The sequence below is a fragment of the Natator depressus genome, chromosome 6, assembly GCF_965152275.1.
Source record: "Natator depressus isolate rNatDep1 chromosome 6, rNatDep2.hap1, whole genome shotgun sequence".
NCBI lineage: Eukaryota > Metazoa > Chordata > Testudines > Cheloniidae > Natator > Natator depressus.
The window spans coordinates 58,300,579-58,321,698 of NC_134239.1; the positions used below are offsets into that span (position 1 = coordinate 58,300,579).

Consider the following 21,120-nt stretch of genomic DNA (forward strand, 5'->3'; position numbering starts at 1 on the left):
GGGAGAAGCCGCGCGGCGGAGATGGCGGCTGCTGGCTCGAGTCCGCTCGGCCTGGCCCGCTCCGTCCACTGGTTCCGCCGGGGGCTCCGGCTCCACGACAACCCGGCGCTGCAGGCCGCGCTGCGGGACGCCAGCTCCGTCCGATGTATCTACATCCTGGACCCCTGGTTCGCCGCCTCCTCCGCCGTAGGCATCAACCGCTGGCGGTAAGCGGGCGGGGGCGGGCGCCCCGGCTCGCGGGCTGCCTCCCGCCCTGGCCTCCCTTCCTTCCCGGCTCCCGAGGGGGAGACGGAGGCTCCCGGGCTGGGCGCCCCGGGCAGCGGCCCCAGGGGGGCGGGGAGTCCGATGCATTAGCGACGCGGCTGGTGCCTCCAAGAGGAGCCCCTCCCCTGCGGCACGTGTGCTGCCCGTACCCGCGAGGGTGGGCTCGGGAGGGGCTGGTAGCGGCCCCCACCCCCAGACCCGCCAGTCTTCCCGCTGCCGTTTGGGGAACGGTTCCCGATTTTGTTGCCCCTTCCCGGCTACGTTGAGTCTCGACTGCTGCTGCCTTTGCTAGGCTGCAGGGCCCTGGTCCCCAGGGCACGGGCGTTAGGTAAGAGAGGCCTGGCTGCGTGTACTTTTGGTCGCTGTCTTCTGCTGCTCTGGGATCGGTGCGTCTGGGTTGCCGGTCACCAGTCTGCCCGGGTGCCCTGCGCGAGTGAGTAGTGAGACACATCTTAGCCCCCTTACATGGATATTTGGGTCATTCTGAGACCAGAACCGGTGAAAACAGCACAGGCTTCCCTTTAACGTCGTCACATGTCAGCAAGAAGCGTGATCTGCTTCTTGTTATGTCAGTGAACTGGGGATGGTTGCGCAATGTGCTGTTTAACACATGGGCTGAGTATATTTTGTTCTGGGTATGTACTTCATTGCTGTAGAGACCAAGCTGTGCTTACCTTTTACGTCATTCTGCTTCAGTAGGGGTGGACTCTTCCCAAACTTTAGTGGTCCACAAACAACGTGTGTTACAGCAGCAGAGAAGTGCACCACCTCATGTGTTTCATCTCCGTGGTTATATATTCTACCTGATGGTAGTTAGAACAAGCAGTGGGGTGCTGACAAGCAGTGGGGTACTTGCAATAGTAAACAAGCCTTTTCTCTACTCTGAGTCATGATGTCTCTGAATAGGAAGTGAAAAGAGGAATTCTTCACCTTAGGCACTTATGAGTTTTGTGTATGGTGGTTTTAAGTGCTGTCTTAGTTTTCTCTAAGTCATTGGCCATTTACTGTGTTTTGTGTTTTGACCGGTTTTGTGATCCATTCTGAAATGAGGGCAGTTGAAACAGTATATAAATGTCTACTTTTCCACATAATTGAAGGGCATGCCCTGTGCTCCCCACTATACAAACTACAGACCAACTTCTAAAGACTGTTTATAGTCTGAAAAAACTGGAAAAGCTTGGATCATGCCGGGAAGCCTACATATGGACGTAATCTTGTTGTTGATGTCTGGCTCAGCTTTTGAAAGGTGTTGGTATGTAATGCCAGTGCTGCACCTCTTTTAATTAGAAATCCATTCCTGTTCCACTGGTCTGGAAATGCTTCAAATTTGTAGCTGGCCTTAGACCCGGCATATAGAATCCTAGGTGTTAGAGATGGGAAAGACCTCTTATGTCATAGCTAGTTAATCATCAGGGGCCAGTGCAGGATTCTTTTAATGCTTAATCTGTGAGAAACTGGGTGCCCTCAAACATCACTCAGCTGTGTTAAAAAGCAGCTGGTAAAGGACAGATCTTGGCCCTGAAAAACTGTCTTCCAATATTCTGTGCTCCAGTGGAGAATAATGGTAAAAGTATCAGCCCCAAATTAATTCGCCCTTCCGTTGAAAGTAGCATTTATCACATACTTTAAAGATATGTTGCTTTAAGGATGGGTGGGGGAGGGAGAGAGTTTCTTCCTAAGTGCTAGAAGATTTTTGAGGTATTACTTTATTTGTGTGGGTCTAGCTGATCTTGCTACTCCAAATGTTTCTGCACAGTAAAAATTCTGTATGCTACCCCTAAGCCTGGACTTTCAATTCTTCTAACTTTGCTCAAAACCAGTTCCGTGCAGAAGTTACCTTGTTCATGTCACCAGCTCAGTTGCAGCCTTTGGAATCTCATTTCTGACCATGTGAGAAGGTGCTATGGGTTTTAGAAAAATCTCATAACATACAGGATGCCAGATTATGTAAAGCAGCTGTGGCTGGTGCATGTTTCACTTTGGGAAACTCCTTTTTCCCAGTTACTCTGTACAAGTCCCTGAAATCTCAGAGCTATATGACAGCAATAATCAACACCCTGTCTCTAGCTTTCAGCCATTCTGTGTGCGTGCACTTATACACAAACCCTTATCCTCTTCCTGTCGTTCCCCCCCCCCCCCCCCCGAGTCTTAGGGAAATATACTTTGCCTGCCTCTTGGAGGACAGGGACTGGGGTGGACAGATTTTTGTTGTGGGGGGCAGGGGTTCCTCAGTTATGGAACTGAAGGAATGTGCTGGGTGTGCAGTGTCTGTGCAGGGAGGGAGCAGGATTTTTAACCTAGTAGGCATCCAAGTTGTGTTCTCCTAACATTATATAATACTGATCTTACAGTCTTGGCTGCCTGCATATTTGGACAGCTAAGTGGGGATTTACCTTAACAATGCTGCTGTGCGCCCAAGCAGGAGTTCTACACCAAGGCAAGAGCAGGCATAACCTAATCTTCTTTGCACCCCTTCAGAATTTGTGTCCAGTTGCAAGGTTTTAATGAGGGAACAGTCGCTTGGTTAAAAATCCTCTGCATGCTCTTTGGAAAGTATTTGGGAAATTGTAGGACTAACTCATCAGTCACTTATGTTGTGCATCACCACTTAGTCTTTGAGTGGCAAGATTATTGCTAAATTCTGGATTCTGGTAATGGTTTTTAAAAGCACTACATAGCACAACTCAAAAGTTCTAAAAGTACCAAAACAACTAGAAATGCAGAAATCCGGGTATTCAAAATTTTCTGTGAAGTTTATTCTGGCTTAACTTTAGTTTTTAGGGCTGCAATCTAGTCACAAAACAGGAGCAGCTTGGGTAGAAGGGAGGATTACGCTGCTGCACCAGTGACTCACTCCTGGTCTGGGGGGACCACAGCTCTGTGTGAGAGGGGTTAGTTAATCTCTGACCCATTCAATCCTTGGTTTTTCCACTGACACAGTGAATTGGGAGCAACTGTGGTGGTTCTGCTTCTACTGCAGAAGTGCCTATAGGATCCAGTCAGGGCCCCATTGACCTAGGCACTATTCTTAGTGATACGGGCATCGTTCACAATGAAATGAACAGGCTGCTTGTGATCCTTTTCACATGGGCCATCAAACAGCCATTGGTAGGTGAGACTTCGTCACTTCCAACTTAAACTGAAGTAGAAAGACTCCCTATCCCATTAATGTCCCCCACTCCAAGCTGTCTGGTCCCCTGGATCAAGGATTCCCAAACTTTTTTCCCTGAGGCCCACCAGTGCCGTTGCAATAGGCACTGCGGCCCACTACTAACACTTCTTGAGGAAAATTATTAATTTTAATTATTACCTACATATAAACTATAACACTGTAAATAACCAGTGTACATGTTTCCTTTTCATTTTAGTGTAAACAATTGTAATGATAGAAATCTCTAGCAGTATGCACTGAAATAAATGCTTCAGGATCTTTGAAACAAAACAGTTGTAGTGAAACTACAATTTTAAAAAACGTTGAGGGCAAAATGTGGTGGTCAAAAAGGGAAAAAAGTTTTGTGTAAAACTCAACAATAAGCAACAACAATGTTAACAAAATTGTTTAAAAAGTGTGTGGTGTTGATTCTAAAACAAAATAGTTGTCCAACTTTGAACACTATATTTTCAATTTTTTTAGAAATCTGAATTTATGTGCTGTGTAAGTAAAGACCCCACCCTACTCTCTACTAGTTAGAAAATAATCATATATAAAAATATAAAATAAGTTATAATATAACACACTAATGCAACAGGTATTCATCCAATCCGGTAAATGAGAATCCAAGCTTCGTGTGTGTCGTCACATGTTCTTACCACTTTATTTTTTTTGGCCGGTTCATTTTGTGTAGTTGTAGATGGTTCAGGACTTTCATTTTCTTCTCCTCTAGTGCACCCTTCTCATTTTTGAAAAATAAAGTGATCCATGTCAGATTGCAGTACTGCTTGCCATTTTTTTTAGAGTTGTAAATGGCGGACTGCATATATGCTGCTAGGGTATCTTGCAGTGAAATGCACCGTTGTACTCTTGAGAATTAAACTTGTTGCAGCTTCTTTTTTTTTTAAATAGTTTTTTTCTATATTCTGTCTAACATATACAGCTCAAAACATTACGTTTATATAGCTTGTACTTAAATTACACAGGTCACATGGAGTTAAAGAATGCAGTTGTGCCAGAGGATCACCTGAAGCTGTGTCATGATCCATCTTTGGGCACCTCTGCCCTGGATAACCTATTATGAGAATACATTTTAAGTTACACAGGAATTTATTAGGAATCCCATGTTCTCCCTACAGTTACATCCCCAGAGCCACAGTTCTCAATGTATGAGATCATTACACCTGATTGTTAGGCAGAAAGGTGCTGTGTAAATATATAATATTAATCGGGGACTCAGATTGCCTCTGTATAGGAGAGGTTTGTATTTTGCTTACTTTTCTGCCACTTGCGTTCACTGGTGACCTATATTAGGAGTCGGACCACAGAGCTGCATCATAAGGCAGATATGTTAACCCATGTTTTACTTAACTCTGTGAAACTGGTCATGTTGGAAATTACATATTGTCTTAGTGCCCATACATGTGTTACGAATTTAATACCTGCATTTATTATTAACCCCCTCAATACCTTACTGAGGTAGGTGGGGTAAGTATTTCCATTTTACAGATGGGGAAACCAAGAAAGAGGGGAACTGGGATGCTCAAGATAGCACAGTGAGTAAGCAGCAGAGCTGAGTGTGGAACCCTGGAACTCCTGTTCTTGAGTCCAGTGCCCCTTTCTTTAAACACTGTCTTCCTGCTTCACAGGAAATGCATAGACAAGTCCCTACCACAAAGAGCTTGCAGTTTAAATGATGTACTAGATAGACAAGTGAGGATCCAACAGACCCCAGCAGATCAGAGGAGGAGTGAGGAAGTTCCTGGCTTATGCGATATAATTGTTTAGCCATACGCCCACTGTCAGGCCTAGGTGTATGAAGGCTTCTTAAATGATCTGCCGCATTACCCACAAAACACTAGTGCCTGCAAAGTGGGCTTTTAGGAGTAAATTGAATGAGGTGAGGTAGACATTTGGCAAATAAATTTTGGAAGGAATTCCAAGTGTCATGGCATTGAGAAGCTGCCAGTGAACAGATGAAAAGTTTATTAAGGCTGGCAGCATCACAAAAAACCCATTGATTATGCAAAAGCAGAACACAGCAGAGATGTAGATGGGGAGTTGCTTTTTGTAGGGCCTTGAAAACAACATAAAGAAACTTGAAGTTGATATGCAGCACAGAGGGAGCAGTGAAGTAGGGTGGCTTGATTTAAATCATGATTTAATTGAGGAAGCTGGGAAACTTGATTTAAGTAATTTTAATCTTGTTTTGCATTTGTTCTTAGTTTTTTTTCTTAAGTTTGATTCTCATTGGCTGTTGACTGTAAAACATGTTGATTTCCTACTATGTATAGCCTTTACACTAAATTAGGTACTACTGTTTGGTAACCAGGAGGTTACATTGTATCTATGCACATTAATTTAAGTAGTTGTATAACTTACTTTTTATTCAGATTTTTATTTTTTGTCAGAAAATGGTGACTCTCATATTTCCTATTTATTTGATTGATTTTTACTTGTGATTTGTATCAAGCTGGAAATTTAGAATTCAATTTAAAAATGCACAAAAACAGCATTTTAAAATAATTTTATTTAACTAATAGAACAACCTTAACTGTGCTGGATACACAAGAATGAAAAGTGTATCCCATCATGTTTTGTATTTAAAACTGGCCTATTAAACAAAGGAAGCATTACTTATAGTTAGTGATGTGTGTGAAACATAAGGTCAAAACACTGTGAGAGACCATTTTTGGCAGCAGCTTTTGGGGCTGAGTCAGGAGTGAAGTTAGTATCCCAGGTAAGAAAGGAGATGCAGTGTGGACAAGTGACCTAGTTGTCAAGGTCACAGTGGAATACAAATTTATAGCACAGTTGCAGCTGTCCTAGGTACTGATGCTGCATCTCTGAAGTCTTGGCTGTATGTTTGGCCTCTGTTACTGATGGGATAGAAATGTTTGTGTCACTTTGTGCTGTGCATGGCCTGTACCTACCCAGAACTGTCATCTTTGGGGTAATCCGTGGCTTTCTGTGGAACACTGCTTTGAAATAGGAGCCTGGAGGAGAGAGGCCATATTATTTCACATCTAAAATCTCTCCAGCAGAGGATTATTCTCTACAATATATTCTGCCAGATGCTCTATTGTCTGAAGTTCTCCACATAGATATTACCGTGTCTGGGAAGTATCAGTTTGAAGGACGCTCTAACTGCCAGATGGGCATTAAAAGCCCAGAGAGTAACTATCATAAGTAGATGGGATTACAAGAGCAAGGAGGACCTGGAGAGCTCTTGCACATCTTGCATTTGTCTGTGCAGTGTTGGTGTGGTTGGTAGGGAATTGGCTGGCACAGCAGTCTCTCTGTTCTGTGTCTGCCAACTGTTGGACTGAGCAGAATTCTTGGAAGTCATATTTCCTGGCTTAACATTTAGCTCACGGAGTTGAATTGAATCTTAGGTTTACTGGCTGTGTGATCTTAGCACTAGTCCTTGAGCTATACTGCTAACTAGGTTTTTCTCCTCCACAGATTCCTACTCCAGTCCCTGGAAGACTTGGACAACAGTTTAAGAAAACTCGGCTCCTGCTTGTTTGTGGTACGAGGGCAGCCAACAGATGTCTTCCCAAGACTTTTCAAAGTAAGAGGCTAAACGTGTCTTCTGACATAAGATCCCATTTTGGGATTCTCGTTTTTACTCCTTATGTCCTTGTACCCTAGTCACTGATGGTCCTCAGGTTGCTCTACAGCCCTGTTTTAAATCAGCATGCATGATGCCTTCATTTAAATAATTGATTCTAATCTTGTTCTACATATTTGTTACTGTAGCTCTTTTCCTAGAGAGGTTCAATCTTATTGGTTGGTATAACTGTTAAAATATGTTGACTTGCAAAAAAGTAGCCTTTAAATGGAATTTGGTTTGTTTTTTTTTGCTAACCAGGAAGATAACTATACACATTTATTTAAGCAATAATTTAGTATAACATATATTTATTCAGATTGTTTTGCTTTTTTTATTGTGTTAAAAATAGTAAATGTCTCATACTTATTTACTGTATAATTTTTATTTGGGATTTGTGTCTAGCTCCATTTGGATGGAAATTGAAAATTAATGTACAAAAATACCATTTTAAAATTTGTTTTTATACAATATAGTTTTATTTAATGTGCTGGATTTTTTTTTTCAGTTTATCAAACATGTTATGTATTTAAAACTTCTTTATTAAACAAAGGAAGTATTAACCTGCTCTGGCTTCTATGAGTTAGCCTTTCAGAAGTTATTTAGGCAACTAAAGTTGCAGATAGGTAATTAGTGGAATTTATAACAATGCTTAAGCAGGTTAGGTGTCTGACTCGCATTGAAATGAGCCAGAATTAAGTGCCTAACATTCTTAGGTGCTTTGTAAATCCCACTAGGCACCTAACTACTTTTAAAAATCTGGCCTCATGTCCATCATGTGTTTTTAATTAGTAGATCTCCTCCTCTCCTGCTTGTTTTATCTTTGACTGGAAAAAGAAAACAAGCATTCTTGCTTTCTCAACTCTGAATCTGTATCTCAGCTTTGAATGAACTAGTCCAAATGAGAAAATAGTTTCTCTGCACCTGCTAACTGAATTGAGACCAAAAGTCATTAAGGTAAAAGCTTTTCTGCACAACAGAAACCAAAACTACTTATGTGTGGAAAAGTGTAAATAGCAGCTTTTGTTCTATAGTAAAGACCAAAAATAATGTAGATAATGTAATAAATGATATTGTGACATATTTATATGGCCTGAGTGGACTTCAGAAGTTAAAGATGTTCCCCATGATTCAATATATAATTTAAAAAGCAGCATCTTTAATTCATTAAAATTTGAGGACCTTTTGATGCAGCATTTTTTAGTTATACGATTTTAATAGATTATAATAAATTTAGGTCTTAACATAGGTGGTTGTAATTTCATAGTTTAAACAGACTTTTTTAAAGAAAAATGTATTAATTTTAAATAAAAAATCATTGATTTGTATCTGCCCTGCTTCTCAAAGCTTGCCATAGATGATGAGGATAAGGGAAGAATATGCAGTTCAAGTGAGTCTGAATGAGCTTTGTCAGGGCACAGTAAGCAGTCATAGCTGTCCACTTGGCAAGAGAGGCAGGGGGAATCCAATTACCAGGGTCAGAAGGTTTGTTGCTATTCTTTCTGGAACTGTGTTTTAGCACGTTACAAAAATATCCTCTATACTGCTTTTAGCCTTTCCTGAATCCAGGTTATTTTTATCTAGTAGGCTGCAAATAAATTCTGGCTATTTACAGTCCATGTCCTCTCCTTATTTTAGTTAAGGACTATATATAATTCCAGGATTATTAAAAATAAAGGAAACCTACTGACTTGTTTCATGGAACTCAGCCAGCTGCTTTATATTTTAAATTTAAAGAGCAGTAGTTGTAATTGACTTGCCCAAAGAGGAGTCAGCCTAAACTTCACTGTAGCCCATGGTTCCTAGTTAGGTTTGGTTGTTAGACACTGTCAGGTATTTTAGGCATAAAGTACTGCATATGAATACAAATGTTCATGAAGCTTTTTAAACTTGAGCTTAAAGAGTTTTGTTGGGATTTAGATCTTTTTCTGTAGAGCTAGTGTCCCAAACAGTGCAGTACTGAGCTGGCATATAATAGAAGGACATATGGTTACATTTGGTTTCTTTGAGGGGTGTTCTTAGATGGTCTTAAAATTAGAGATTGTCTAGTGGTGTGTTTTGTAAGGGTAATTAGAGCATGGGGGTGAATGCCTGTTTATAAATAGTGCAAATGACAACCGCTGGGGTAGAAAGGAAGATGCAGTGGGTTTAGAAAGAGGGCAGGTGAAGCTTGCAGAGCATGCTCTTGAGCCTTGTCTGCAATAGCAGACTTCATACCTGTAGTTTATTTCAAGCATGCAGCTCCAACAGCAGTAGCAACCAAGGAAGCAGTATAAACAAGGCTCAAGGGTTCATGCCATGTTGTCTAATGCTACTCAGAGCAGGGGTAGATGGCACAATAGTATGCAACAGCAGTGTCTATTCTACTGCTGGTAGAGATGCACTTGTGGAGAACTAGGCTACAAAGGATGTTTGCTTCAATGGGAGATGGCATGTGCAGCTTGCTCTGCTGCTTTGTCACTGCCACAAGGTGTATTAAGAAAAAAAAATTCCCTCTTTCCTCTTAACCAGTCATTTGGAGTTTAACCTTCTGTACTGAACCAAACTCTATGGTCACTGCCACTCTGTGATAGGTCACAGATAATTAAAAGCCCCCACTGTGCTTGTGTGCTGTAGAGTGTTAAGTCTGTAGTTTATTTTTGTATGTGTGGATTTGGCTTCAGTCTGTACCATATTCAGAAACCAAAGGTAGTGGTTGATTGCATGTACTTAAATTGTCTTCTGGAGTTGAATATTTTGGGGAAAATAGTCCTGCCAGGCATTCAAGGCAGCAAAATGGCTTGTGGTGACTTTTTTTAATAGAAATACTGTGTAATATAAATCTTAAATGCTTCCTTGCTACTCACTCACATGGAGGATGAAAACTGCATTTGAAACTTCTAACTTACTTTTTGTGTATTTTGAAATTTATCAGACAGTTTCTCGGTTTCTAGTCATTTATGTTCTGTTGCCTTTTACTAGCCCGATGCCATGGTTTTCAGCTTTCCAACACTATAAAGAAATATCTGAATTTTGAGAGGTTTTTAACTTTTATCATGATAAAATGTGTTCCTTCCTTCTCTATGCATGGATGTTCTTTTAAACCAAACCTGTATTTTGTGTGTGACCCGGTGGCATTGTCCCTTGTTAATCTATCATATAATTAAAACTAATACGACAAATCAAATTCCAGTATGGGGAGAGGACTGGCTTTGAAAGACATCTAAACACTTGGGTAGTAGGTTTTGTTAATGCTGTCCTTCCTAGTTTGGGGAAAGGCAAATGATAGCCAGGCAATGTGAAGCTAGAAGGGGTGGATATTGACTTTGAAATACTCTGCCCCATTGCATATATAAGACTGGGGTTTATAATGTTATCCCTGAAAACCTGCTTTTGCCTCTATTTTTGATGAGAGGACTGACTTTAGAATTGAGTTTCCAGGGGGAGCGGGAAACATGGGAGACAAGTGGGGAGTTGTTTCCCGCTATGAACTTTCCCAGTACCACCCCCCACCTCAGCATCATTGTGTCTCTGTAATTTATGCAAAATGGCAAAACTTCTGCTGTCGCATTTTGCTTGTGTTACTGGCTGCGCTAAACCCTCAGTTCCTGTTCAGGAAAAGGCAAAGCCTCCCGCACAGCTATTCAGAGGAGACTGGGCCTCTGGGGTAGTGGGGAGAGGGTGTCCCATGCCTTTTCAGTTGGAAAATGTGACCCCATGTTAATTGTGTCACTTCCTATTTGTGCCTTTTTAAAGCCCCTCCCCCATCCCCCCTTGGCTCTCTGGGTGTGCTCAGCAGAGTGTTTGCCGCAGCCCATAGATGTGGTTAGCTCTGTGTTTGACAGTGACTTCAGGAGTGTCACTGTGGAAACCATTAACTCCCTTCTCATAGCACTCATTTGCTGAGAAAACTAGGCCATGGATTTAGAGAGCAAATCATGTTCTGCAAAGGGCTGAAAGAGACAGCGCAGCTGCCCAGCTCTTCTCAGGCCTTTGTGTTTCAGAACCAAGTCCATGTAGTCTACAATGTGTTCTAGAGGGTATTATCTGATATCTTGCCAGGTTCGTAGCTTGGATAAGGCAAAAGCAGTACTGCTATTTGGAGGATGAATGCCCCAGGTCTGGATTCCAGCATCTTCCTGTAGAAAATCACTTTGCAAAGTGTTGCTGGTTGCTTGACAGTCATGCCGACAGAGTGGGGGCCAGGCCAAATTCAAGTGACATTGCTGACTGAGAAGCAACTGGGACAAATTTGAGTGGCATTGCAATCTGGCACACAGCGTCGCAGTGCCACTCAAATTTGAGCCGGCTGCATTTCAGTCCTTGGACCACCACTGAAAGTTGCCCCTTCCATTGAAATCTGAAATGGCACCCGTGCTGATCTGTAGCAAAGTCTCCTTCAAATACTGCCTTCCTTCAGTCCACACCCATTCTTTCAGGCCCCACTTCTGATGCAATATAGTGCTGCAGCTGGCAGAGATCAGCAACTTCAGGCACCAGGAGCTGAGTTGGAGGTGAACAGGAGCTGCTGCCTGGCCTAGCACCTGCAAATCCGAAAGCGTGAGAATCTCTAGGAAGGAGGGTAGAGGAGAAGGGACTTGCCCCCAGAGGGGATGTCTGAGGTCTGGCCTGTATTTTTGAAATACAAAGTTGACAGCCATACTAGTTCTCCTTAGGGTCATTCCTTATTCTGGTTTCCTCTCTCCCTCACTTCTGGCTTCCAGGGTTGGACAGAAGTTCTCTTGTGTGGTGGCCTTCAAGGGATCTTGGAAAACTTTACTTCAGAACCTACATTTTTGGCTTAAACTTCTTGATAGTTTCTCTGTATAAAAACATAAGTTATAAGCAGTTTGCATTGAAAATTTCCCCTGCACTTTGTAGCCTTAATATTTCAGTATTGGAGTGGTGTCAGAGAACTGGGAAATGAACCATGCCATTACAGTCTTACTGGCAATGCAGACAAAGGGAGAATATGTATTGCGGGAGGAGGGAGGAATGAGGTTCTTAAAGTTCTGCAATCTTGGAGTTCAGTAACATGGATGAGCGTTAGTATAATGCTAAGATTCTTACCCTGACCTTTCATAGTGGTGATAAAACAGAATACGCCACTGATTCTCTATTCCATGTCTGTTGTTACCACATCTGTCCACAGGGCTCCCTCCATGGTTTCTCTCATCACGTCCTAGCTTCCTGTAAAGCAAAAGATTCCAGGACTTCATTGGCATCACCTTAAGGAACCTTGGTCACTCTCTTCAGTGATCATGCTAGCTGCTGGGAGGTCTGGTATCTGTAATGACAACTTTGTTTTGTGTTCTTCACAGGAATGGGGAGTGACCCGTCTCACCTTTGAGTATGACTCCGAACCATTTGGGAAGGAGAGAGATGCAGCTATCATCAAACTAGCAAAGGAAGCTGGCGTGGAGGTGGTGATAGAAAACTCTCACACACTCTATGACCTGGACAGGTAAGAGGTAGAGGAGAGGCAGTTATACTGCTTAGACAGGGCTGATACTGTGCTGTCTGAGGAGGACTGTAGGAGAGTTCTAGTCTGGGGAAGGTTTCAGTCTCCTGATCCACATAACTTGGCAATTATTTAAAGCATGATTTGCATGTGAGCGCAGATGGGGGGTTGTAGGGATTATATTTCACTGAGTCATTCCTTTTACAAGAGAATCTCAAAGTGCTCATGGTGATGAGAATGTTGGGATAGATGTTGCCTCAGTCCCATTGAACTGTTTTCTTATGTGGTCATTGAGTACTTCTGGTGTGTCCTGCTCTCTGCAGCCCTGCCTGTGATGCTCCCTTATTGTGCCCTTTCTGACTGAAGAGCCTGAGATAGGTTACCCTTTAGATATGTTTCCGTTAATACTTAGAAATTGAAGGCTTTTTGTTTCTTTGGGCTGGCCTGCACAAACTCGCCAAGCAGGAATTGATTGTAGAAAAATAATCATGTTCAGCATAAATGGTGTAACCCATTTTTAGAACTGACAATCCCCAGTGAACACTAACTACAGTCAGATTGAATTCAAATTGAAAAGATAAGAGCTTAAATGTTGGCTCAGTGTGGCCCAAGTCCTTGTCTCTCAATTGCTCTGTCTGACAGTTCCCTTCTGGTTGATGGTAGATCATTTTCTTCCTCCAGTTGGGTCTCCCTGCTTTCTGTTCCCTGGGATCTAAATCCTTCATAGTCCAGACTTGCTGATGGCCATTGTGAGAGTTTCTCCCTAATTCCAGGCCAGGCAGGTCTGGCCTTAAAATAAGTAAATTAATAAATAAATAAATAAAAATCTATAAAGTGTTCTGTTAGGGAGCATTATGATCTTGTTTGACCCCCTATAATAGCACAGGCCATAAATTTTAACCTGGCAGCTCCTGCATCAAACAAATAACAAGTGGCTGAGCTAGAATATTCCACTGAATGCATCCGATGAAGTGAGCTGTAGCTCACGAAAGCTTATGCTCAAATAGATTGGTTAGTCTCTAAGGTGCCACAAGTACTCCTTTTCTTTTTTGCGAATACAGACTAACACGGCTGCGACTCTGAAACCTGAGCTAGAATAGATGTGATTTTTTTGTTTTTTTTTTAAAGACATAATCTTGATTTGAGGACACCAAGTGATGGAGAATTTCACATCCCTTGGCAACATATTATAACCCTCAATGTCAAAATTGCATTTTATTCCAATTTGAATTTTTCTGACTTGAGCCTTCAGCCTTCGGAGTTTAAGCTTGCCTGCTTGATTAAAGCCTTCTGGTATCAGATATCTTCTTCCTATGTAGGTACTTACAGTTTGATCAAGGCACCTCTTAACCTTTGATAGTCTTATATAATGTTTGCCTTGGTGCTGTGTGGAGGAATGGAATAGTCTGTCCTTTGTACACTGTCTGTACATTGCAGTTACTTTCCAGTTTCCTCTCTGAACCTGAAGAAACCCAGTGAGGGTCCCATTGTACTAGGCACTGTACATATAAATAATGCACAGTCCATACCTTAGAGAGCTCATCCAGCATTAGTATCACAGTAGTTGAATAAATTGACATGGGGAGACTGAACAGTAGACAGCTTCATTTGCTCAAGCTAGCTATCCAGTTGTCCAAGCAGTCACAGATGGCTTGCCAACCTATCCAAACCTGTGTTGCCAGTTGAGCAGCATGATCCTCAAGCGTTGGCTGAGGACATCCTCACAAACAGCAAATGCTTGAACGTGTCCTTTTCCATCATACACAAGAAGGGTTCCTGTGTGCAAGCCAGCCAGTGGAATGATGCCACTAAAGAAGGTGAACCCAGCAAAATGGCTTTTGTGGGTGATTGACTCAGAAGCAAAGTCTGTGGGGCTATAGTACTCAAATCTGCTGCTGTAAAAAGAGATCTGGGAAAGCCCTTGCATGGGCTACGACAAACTGCCTATGATAACCTATTCACCAAACTGTCATAAATGTGCTTCTTCAGGCCTGTTTTGCCCTCCTCCCTGAGGCAAAGTAGCACTGTGGACAAGGGACAGTGCCAGACACTAATAGCCTCTGGAGGCCCCAACCATTGTGCTAGGTGCTGTAAAAATATATACAAGATGACATCCATGCCTCATCTATTAGGAAGGCTTCTGTTCCTAAGCCTGCCCCAGTAACTTGCTTGGTTGAGAGAAGAGAAGGCACAGAAGGTTTTCATCCTTGTTTAAATTCTAGTGAAAGGAGGGCTCATCACAAAAGCCACAGTTTGGTCCAAATTGCAGTTTCTGGTCAAGGCAGACCCTGTGACTAGAGGATTGCTACTGTCATGATTAAAGGGCGTTGCCAGAGCTGTGGGTGGGAATCCTAGGACTGGATAGTAATGGGGACTGCAGACTGAGTGCATCAACACATATATGAAAGAGGACTGGGTAGTGTGATAAGGCATGGCTGAGGTACCTCTGTAGAGCAGGAGTTGGCGAAGAGGGGAAACTTGCACAGCATTATCAGATTAGTACTCCTGAGAGTGACAAACTGTACTCTGGCACAAACTTGTTGAAGGAGCAGTTGCTGTACTTGCAATTGGGAGCATGAGGCGTTGACATCAGTGATGTAGATGTACTGGGAAGCTTCTTGCAACGTATTGGAGGGACAGATGTGAAGGTTTCAGGTTTCTTTTTCTCCTGCCTCTTTCCAGTGTGGAGTCCCAGGGGGCAAGTGGCATAGTGCAAAAAATGGGGAAGACTGTAGGAGATGAGGGTGTATTCATAAGGGTGGAAGTTTCTGAATTACTTTTTGAAGAGTGCAGGGAAGCAAACAGCTTCCTTCAAGCTGCACAGGGCTTGTTTGGGTGACTTTGCTATATACCAGCAAAAGCTTCCTCCTTTTCAGTGTTTCCTACCCTGTGTCTTACATTTCTTTATCTACATGAAGGAATGTGGTGGGAGTCTCTGTTGAAAATCTTTCTTTAACATGACCATGCTCTGTTTTTAAAAGGCTCCCTGTCCCTCCCAGTGTGCACGAGAGGTCCTGGCATTTATGACCTAGATCTGAGCAGCAGCAGCAGCTATGATAGATTTGTTAGAGAGCAGCCTCCTTCCTTCTGGCTTTTGTATAGAGCTGGGAAGACCTGTCACACAGTATCACATGTGACCAGCTGCTCTGTGAAGGCCCCAGGCGAGCATGGAGCTCCTCCCCTCTACACGTGCAGCTGACGAGGCGGAGGGGGAGGAAGGGAGGCACATGGCATCTCCTGAAACACTAGGCTCCAAGCTCAGTCCTTGCATAAGTTGTTGACTGTCGGGATGGGGAGGGGTGGAGCTTCTGCAAGTGCTCTTGTAGGAGTGCTGGCTCGGCTGTTTCAGCTTTACGTAAACCTGGCACTGTGAGCTCTCCCTGTTTTCCTGTTAACTCTTCTGCTCCTGGCAGTGTGCTGGGGACAGTGCTGAGGAAAAATGCCCCTGTTTCTACTCATGGAGACTCTGCCAAGCGGTCTTCTCCAAATTCTTTTTAGCTCTGGGGAGGGAGACAGCTGTTCTGGGAAGCATCACATATTATTCCCCAGTAGAGACTTGGGCAGGCTGTGGGCACTTAGGAAGGTAGAAGGGAGCTGTGGCTACCTTGCAGCCTGTGCTCTTGGTTTGAGCTGAAATGGGTTAGAACACTAAAAAATAAATGAGATACTGAGTATGTAACAGAATTGCTTGTGATCAGATGGGGTGGGGGAGGGATGGAGATTTTTCTACTCCCAGGAAAGGAGAGGAGTGAGGCACACTGGGCTTTCTTTCCTCTGAGGGGGTAGAGGAGGGGAGAGTGACAGATGGACTGAGGCTTGGTTTTTTTTTTGCTTTTTAGTGTGGAGGAAACAGGAACAAGCACAGGCTGGGATTTCTCTAGTGCAGGGTGGGGGCTGGATGCAGGCTGGGATTTCTCAAAGATGGGTGGGGAGCACATGAAATAATGGAAGCTTGGATTTTGCTGATCTAGAGAGTGAGGGGTGGGACAAATAAACTAGTATTTTTCATCTGGGGGAGCAATAGAAAAGAGGGTGACTGTTGTAGGTTGGTTTTCTCACTTTGGGTGGGGGCACAGATTGTCGCAGGCTTGGGTTTTTCTGGGAGCAGGCCATGGCGTGGGGACTGGTGTAGGCTGAGATGTCTTTTCCTGGAAATGGGGTTAGCCTGGAGTTTCTTTAATACCTCGCTGAGGGGACAGATCCAAATGGAGGAGGGTGAATCTGTCTGGGATTTCTCTATCCAGAGAAAAGAGTGTCCCTGAGTCCAAGGGGGCTAGTGCTTGAGTGGTCTTCCCCACCTCTCCCATGAGAATAAAGCTGTTTTCCAACTCTTGTCTCCTGGGCCTGTGTGTCTAGAATAATCGAGCTGAATGGCCACAAACCACCTCTCACATACAAGCGTTTCCAGACCATCATTAGCCGCATGGAGCTTCCCAAGAAGCCAGTGAACAGCATAACAAGCCAGCAGATGGAGAAGTGCAAGTCAGAGATCCAGGAGAATCATGATGACACGTATGGAGTCCCATCTCTGGAGGAGCTGGGTATGTGTCTAGGGCTGAGGGGGCTTAACTGCCAACCAAACACACTCTGTTAGAATGTTTCTGCTGGCAGGAATGCTTCCAAAATGCTTTCACTGTTTTCATCTGATCTGGGCAGGCTACAGCCTTGGGAGCAGCACACTCAATGAGTCATGGAATTTGGGAAAATGAGCCACTGATTGTCCATCTGTCTGTGTTATGCTTGATTCTAAGTGCAAACTCCCCTCCTTCCTTCCCACATCTTTGTTGATACTTCTCAGGTGTGAGCTGCAATCCTTTGCCTGCTTTTTCAGCCCTGGGGCCCTCACAGTGCTGCTCAGTCCTGACCCACTGCATCCTCTGCTATTCTGGTCCCTGACAGGCTGCTTGTGACAGATCCGGGAGTGTTAATCATGCTAAGCTGAGACTATTACACTTGCTTCTCTGTGACTAAAAAGGATTAATTTGGAGACTCGCAGAGACAAAAGTTTTTGTTGAAACTGCTACCATCCACCCTTAGGTACCCATTGGTGTTGAGGGAATCGTTGTTTGCTTCCAAGCTGTGTAAGTGCTTGGATTTGATTTGGAGGAGAGAAATTGATGGTAGAGAGGGGAGGGAGAGAATATGTATGAATAGTTCCTGTCAGACCGTCTGGAGTAGTTCACAAGCATGCGTGCCAACCTCAGGACAGACTTTCAAGAAGCAGGGTACTCACTCAAATAGGTTGAGAGTTCTGTACTTAAATTTCACCAGCCAAGCAACAAGTGTGATCTCCTCAAGCATTATAGCAGCTTAACCATGAAGTCAGACAGTCCTCTTAGGTACTGTCTATCCTGCCACCCAGGCAAACTTGCCTTTGTCATAGATGATCCTTTACACCAAAAATCACAACAGTATTCAAGTTACTCCCAGGCCTAAAGGTCCAGTTGCTTTTCTCAGGTCAATTACTTCTTAGGTCTCACACCAATGACAACACTTGTAGCCAATCCTATAATTTATTAACTAAGAAAAAGGAATGGGTTATTTACACAGTTAAAGTAGGTAAACCTATACACACATGAGTTCCAGCAATGAGACTGAGGCTCAGGAGTCGCAAGTGGCTCTTTGCAACACATGGTATTAAAACACTGATTTAATTAACAACCAATCAGGGTGCTTTTATTATGCTAATCAATTGTAATTGACAAAATAATACTTGGTCAGTCATTTTGCCGTGAGAATTTTTAATATATAGTAAATAATGAATTCACACTACTGTGGCTCTTTTGCATAATGTTAATCTCAAATTTGGCTCCTGAACCACTGACGTCAGAGTATCACTGAGTTAGTCTTTGGGTATGTCTACACTACGAAATTAAGTCGAATTTATAGAAGTCAGTTTTGTAGAAAGCGTTTTTATACAGTCGATTGTGTGTCCCCACACAAATGCTCTAAGTGCATGTAGTCGGCAGAGTGTATCCACAGTATCGAGGCAACCATCAGCTTCAGGAGCGTTGCACTGTGGGTAGCTATCCCATGGTTCCCGCAGTCTCCGCCACCCATTTGAATTCTGGGTAGAAATCCCAGTGCCTGATGGGGCTAAAACATTGTCGTGGGTGGTTCTGGGTACATATCGTCAGGCCCCCCTTCCCTCCCTCCTTCCATGAAAGCAAGGGCAGACAATCATTTTGCACCTTTTTTCTTGAGTTACCTGTGCAGATGCCATACCACGGCAAGCATGGAGCCCGCTCAGCTAACCGTCACCGTATGTCTCCTGGGTGCTGGCAGACGCAGTACTGCATTGCTACACAGCAGCAGTTTATTGCCTTTTGGCAGCAGACAGTGCAGTATGACTGGTAGCCGTCATCGACGTAGTCCTGGGTGCTCTTTTAACCGACCTCGATGAGGTCAGGGGCACCTGGGCAAACATGGGAGTGACTCAGCCAGGTCATTTCCCTTTTAAGTTTCGTCTCATGGCGATTGAGTTCTACCGGCAGTGCACTGTCTTTTAATCAGCAGCCAGAAGATGATGGCCAGGAGTCATACTGCACCGTCTTCTGCCGAGCACCCAGGAGATGACGATGGCTAGCAGTCGTACTGCACAGTCTGCTGCCAGCAAGATGTATAAAGATAGATGAAGTGGCTCAAAACAAGAAATAGACCAGATTTGTTTTGTATTCATTTTCTCCTCCCTCCCTCCGTGAAATCAACGGCCTGCTAAACCCAGTTTTGAGTTCTATCCTTCTGGTTTTGAGTTCTGTCCTTGAGGGGGCCATTCTGTTTCTCGCAAAGCCACCCCCTTTGTTGATTTTAATTCCCTGTAAGCCAACCCTGTAAGCCATGTCGTCAGTCGCCCCTTCCTCCGTCAAGGCAACGGCAGACAATTGTTCCGCACCTTTTTTCTGTACAGACGCCATACCACGGCAAGCATGGAGCCCACTCAGATCACTTTGGCAATTAGGAGCACATTAAACACCACATGCATTATCCAGCAGTATATGCAGCACCAGAACCTGGCAAAGCGAACCGGGCGAGTAGGCGACGTCAGCACGGTGACGAGAGTGATGAGGACATGGACACAGACTTCTCTCAAAGCACAGGCCCTGGCAATGTGGGCATCATGGTGCTAATGGGGCAGGTTCATGCGGTGGAACGCTGATTCTGTGCCCGGGAAACAAGCACAGACTGGTGGGACCGCATAGTGTTGCAGGTCTGAGACGATTCCCAGCGGCTGCGAAACTTTTGCATGCTTAAGGGTACTTTCATGGAACTTTGTGACTTGCTTTCCCCTGCCCTGAGGCGCAAGAATACCAAGATGAGAGCAGCCCTCACAGTTGAGAAGCGAGTGGCAATAGCCCTGTGGAAGCTTGCAATGCCAGACAGCTACCGGTCAGTCAGGAATCAATTTGGAGTGGGCAAATCTACTGTGGGGCTGCTGTGATGCAAGTAGCCAACGCAATCAAAGATCTGCTGATATCAAGGGTAGTGACCCTGGGAAATGTGCAGGTCATAGTGGATGGCTTTGCTGCAATGGGATTCCCTAACTGTGGTGGGGCCATAGACAGAACCCATATCCTTATTTTGGCACCGGAGCACCAAGCCAGCGAGTACATAAACCGCAAGGGGTACTTTTCAGTAGTGCTGCAAGCACTGGTGGATCACAAGGGACGTTTCACCAACATCAACGTGGGATGGCCGGGAAAGGTACATGACGCTCGCATTTTCAGGAACTCTGGTCTGTTTCAAAAGCTGCAGGAAGGGACTTTCTTCCCAGACCAGAAAATAACTGTTGGGGATGTTGAAATACCTATAGTTATCCTTGGGGACCCAGCCTACCCCTTAATGCTATGGCTCATGAAGCCATACACAGGCAGCCTGGACAGTAGTCAGGAGCTGTTCAACTACAGGCTGAGCAAGTGCAGAATGGTGGTAGAATGTGCATTTGGACGTTTAAAAGCGCGCTGGCGCAGTTTACTGACTCAGACCTCAGCGAACCCAGTATTCCCACTGTTATTACTGCTTGCTGTGCGCTCCACAGTATCTGTGAGAGTAAGGGGGAGACGTTTATGGCGGGGTGGGAGGTTGAGGCAAATCGCCTGGCTGCTGGTTACGCACAGCCAGACACCAGGGTGGTTAGAAGAGCACAGGAAGGCGCGGTGCGCATCAGAGAAGCTTTGAAAACCAGTTTGATGACTGGCCAGGCTACAGTGTGAAAGTTCTGTTTGTTTCTCCTTGATGAAACCCCACCGCCCCTTGGTTCACTCTACTTCCATGTAAGCTAACCAACTTCCCCTCCTCCCTTCAGTCACCGCTTGCAGAGGCAATAAAGTCATTGTTGCTTCACATTCATGCATTCTTTATTAATTCATCACACAAATAGGGGGATAACTACCAAGGCAGCCCAGTAGGGGTGGTGGAGGAGGGAAGGACAAGGCCACACAGCACTTTAAAAGTTTAAAACTTTAAAACTTATTGAGTGCCAGCCTTCTGTTGCTTGGACAATCCTCTGGGGTGCAGTGGCTGGGTGGCCGGAGGCCCCCCCCCACCGCATTCTTGAGCGTCTGGGTGAGGAGGCTATGGAACTTGGGGAGGAGGGCGGTTGGTTACACAGGGGCTGTAGCGGTGGTCTGTGCTCCAGCTGCCTTTCCTGCAGCT

General features: G+C 44.3%; 1 protein-coding gene across 1 annotated transcript in view; it reads left to right on the forward strand.

The window, feature by feature from the left end:
• CRY2 (cryptochrome circadian regulator 2) overlaps window positions 1–21,120 on the forward strand; it is a 38,203-nt gene continuing 17,083 nt past the window's right edge. The window contains exons 1-4 of the mRNA XM_074955339.1: window positions 1–206; window positions 6,881–6,989; window positions 12,329–12,471; window positions 16,825–17,009. Coding sequence (XP_074811440.1) covers window positions 22–206; window positions 6,881–6,989; window positions 12,329–12,471; window positions 16,825–17,009 — 622 coding nt within the window. The 5' untranslated portion in view covers window positions 1–21. The remainder of the gene's footprint in view (window positions 207–6,880; window positions 6,990–12,328; window positions 12,472–16,824; window positions 17,010–21,120) is intronic.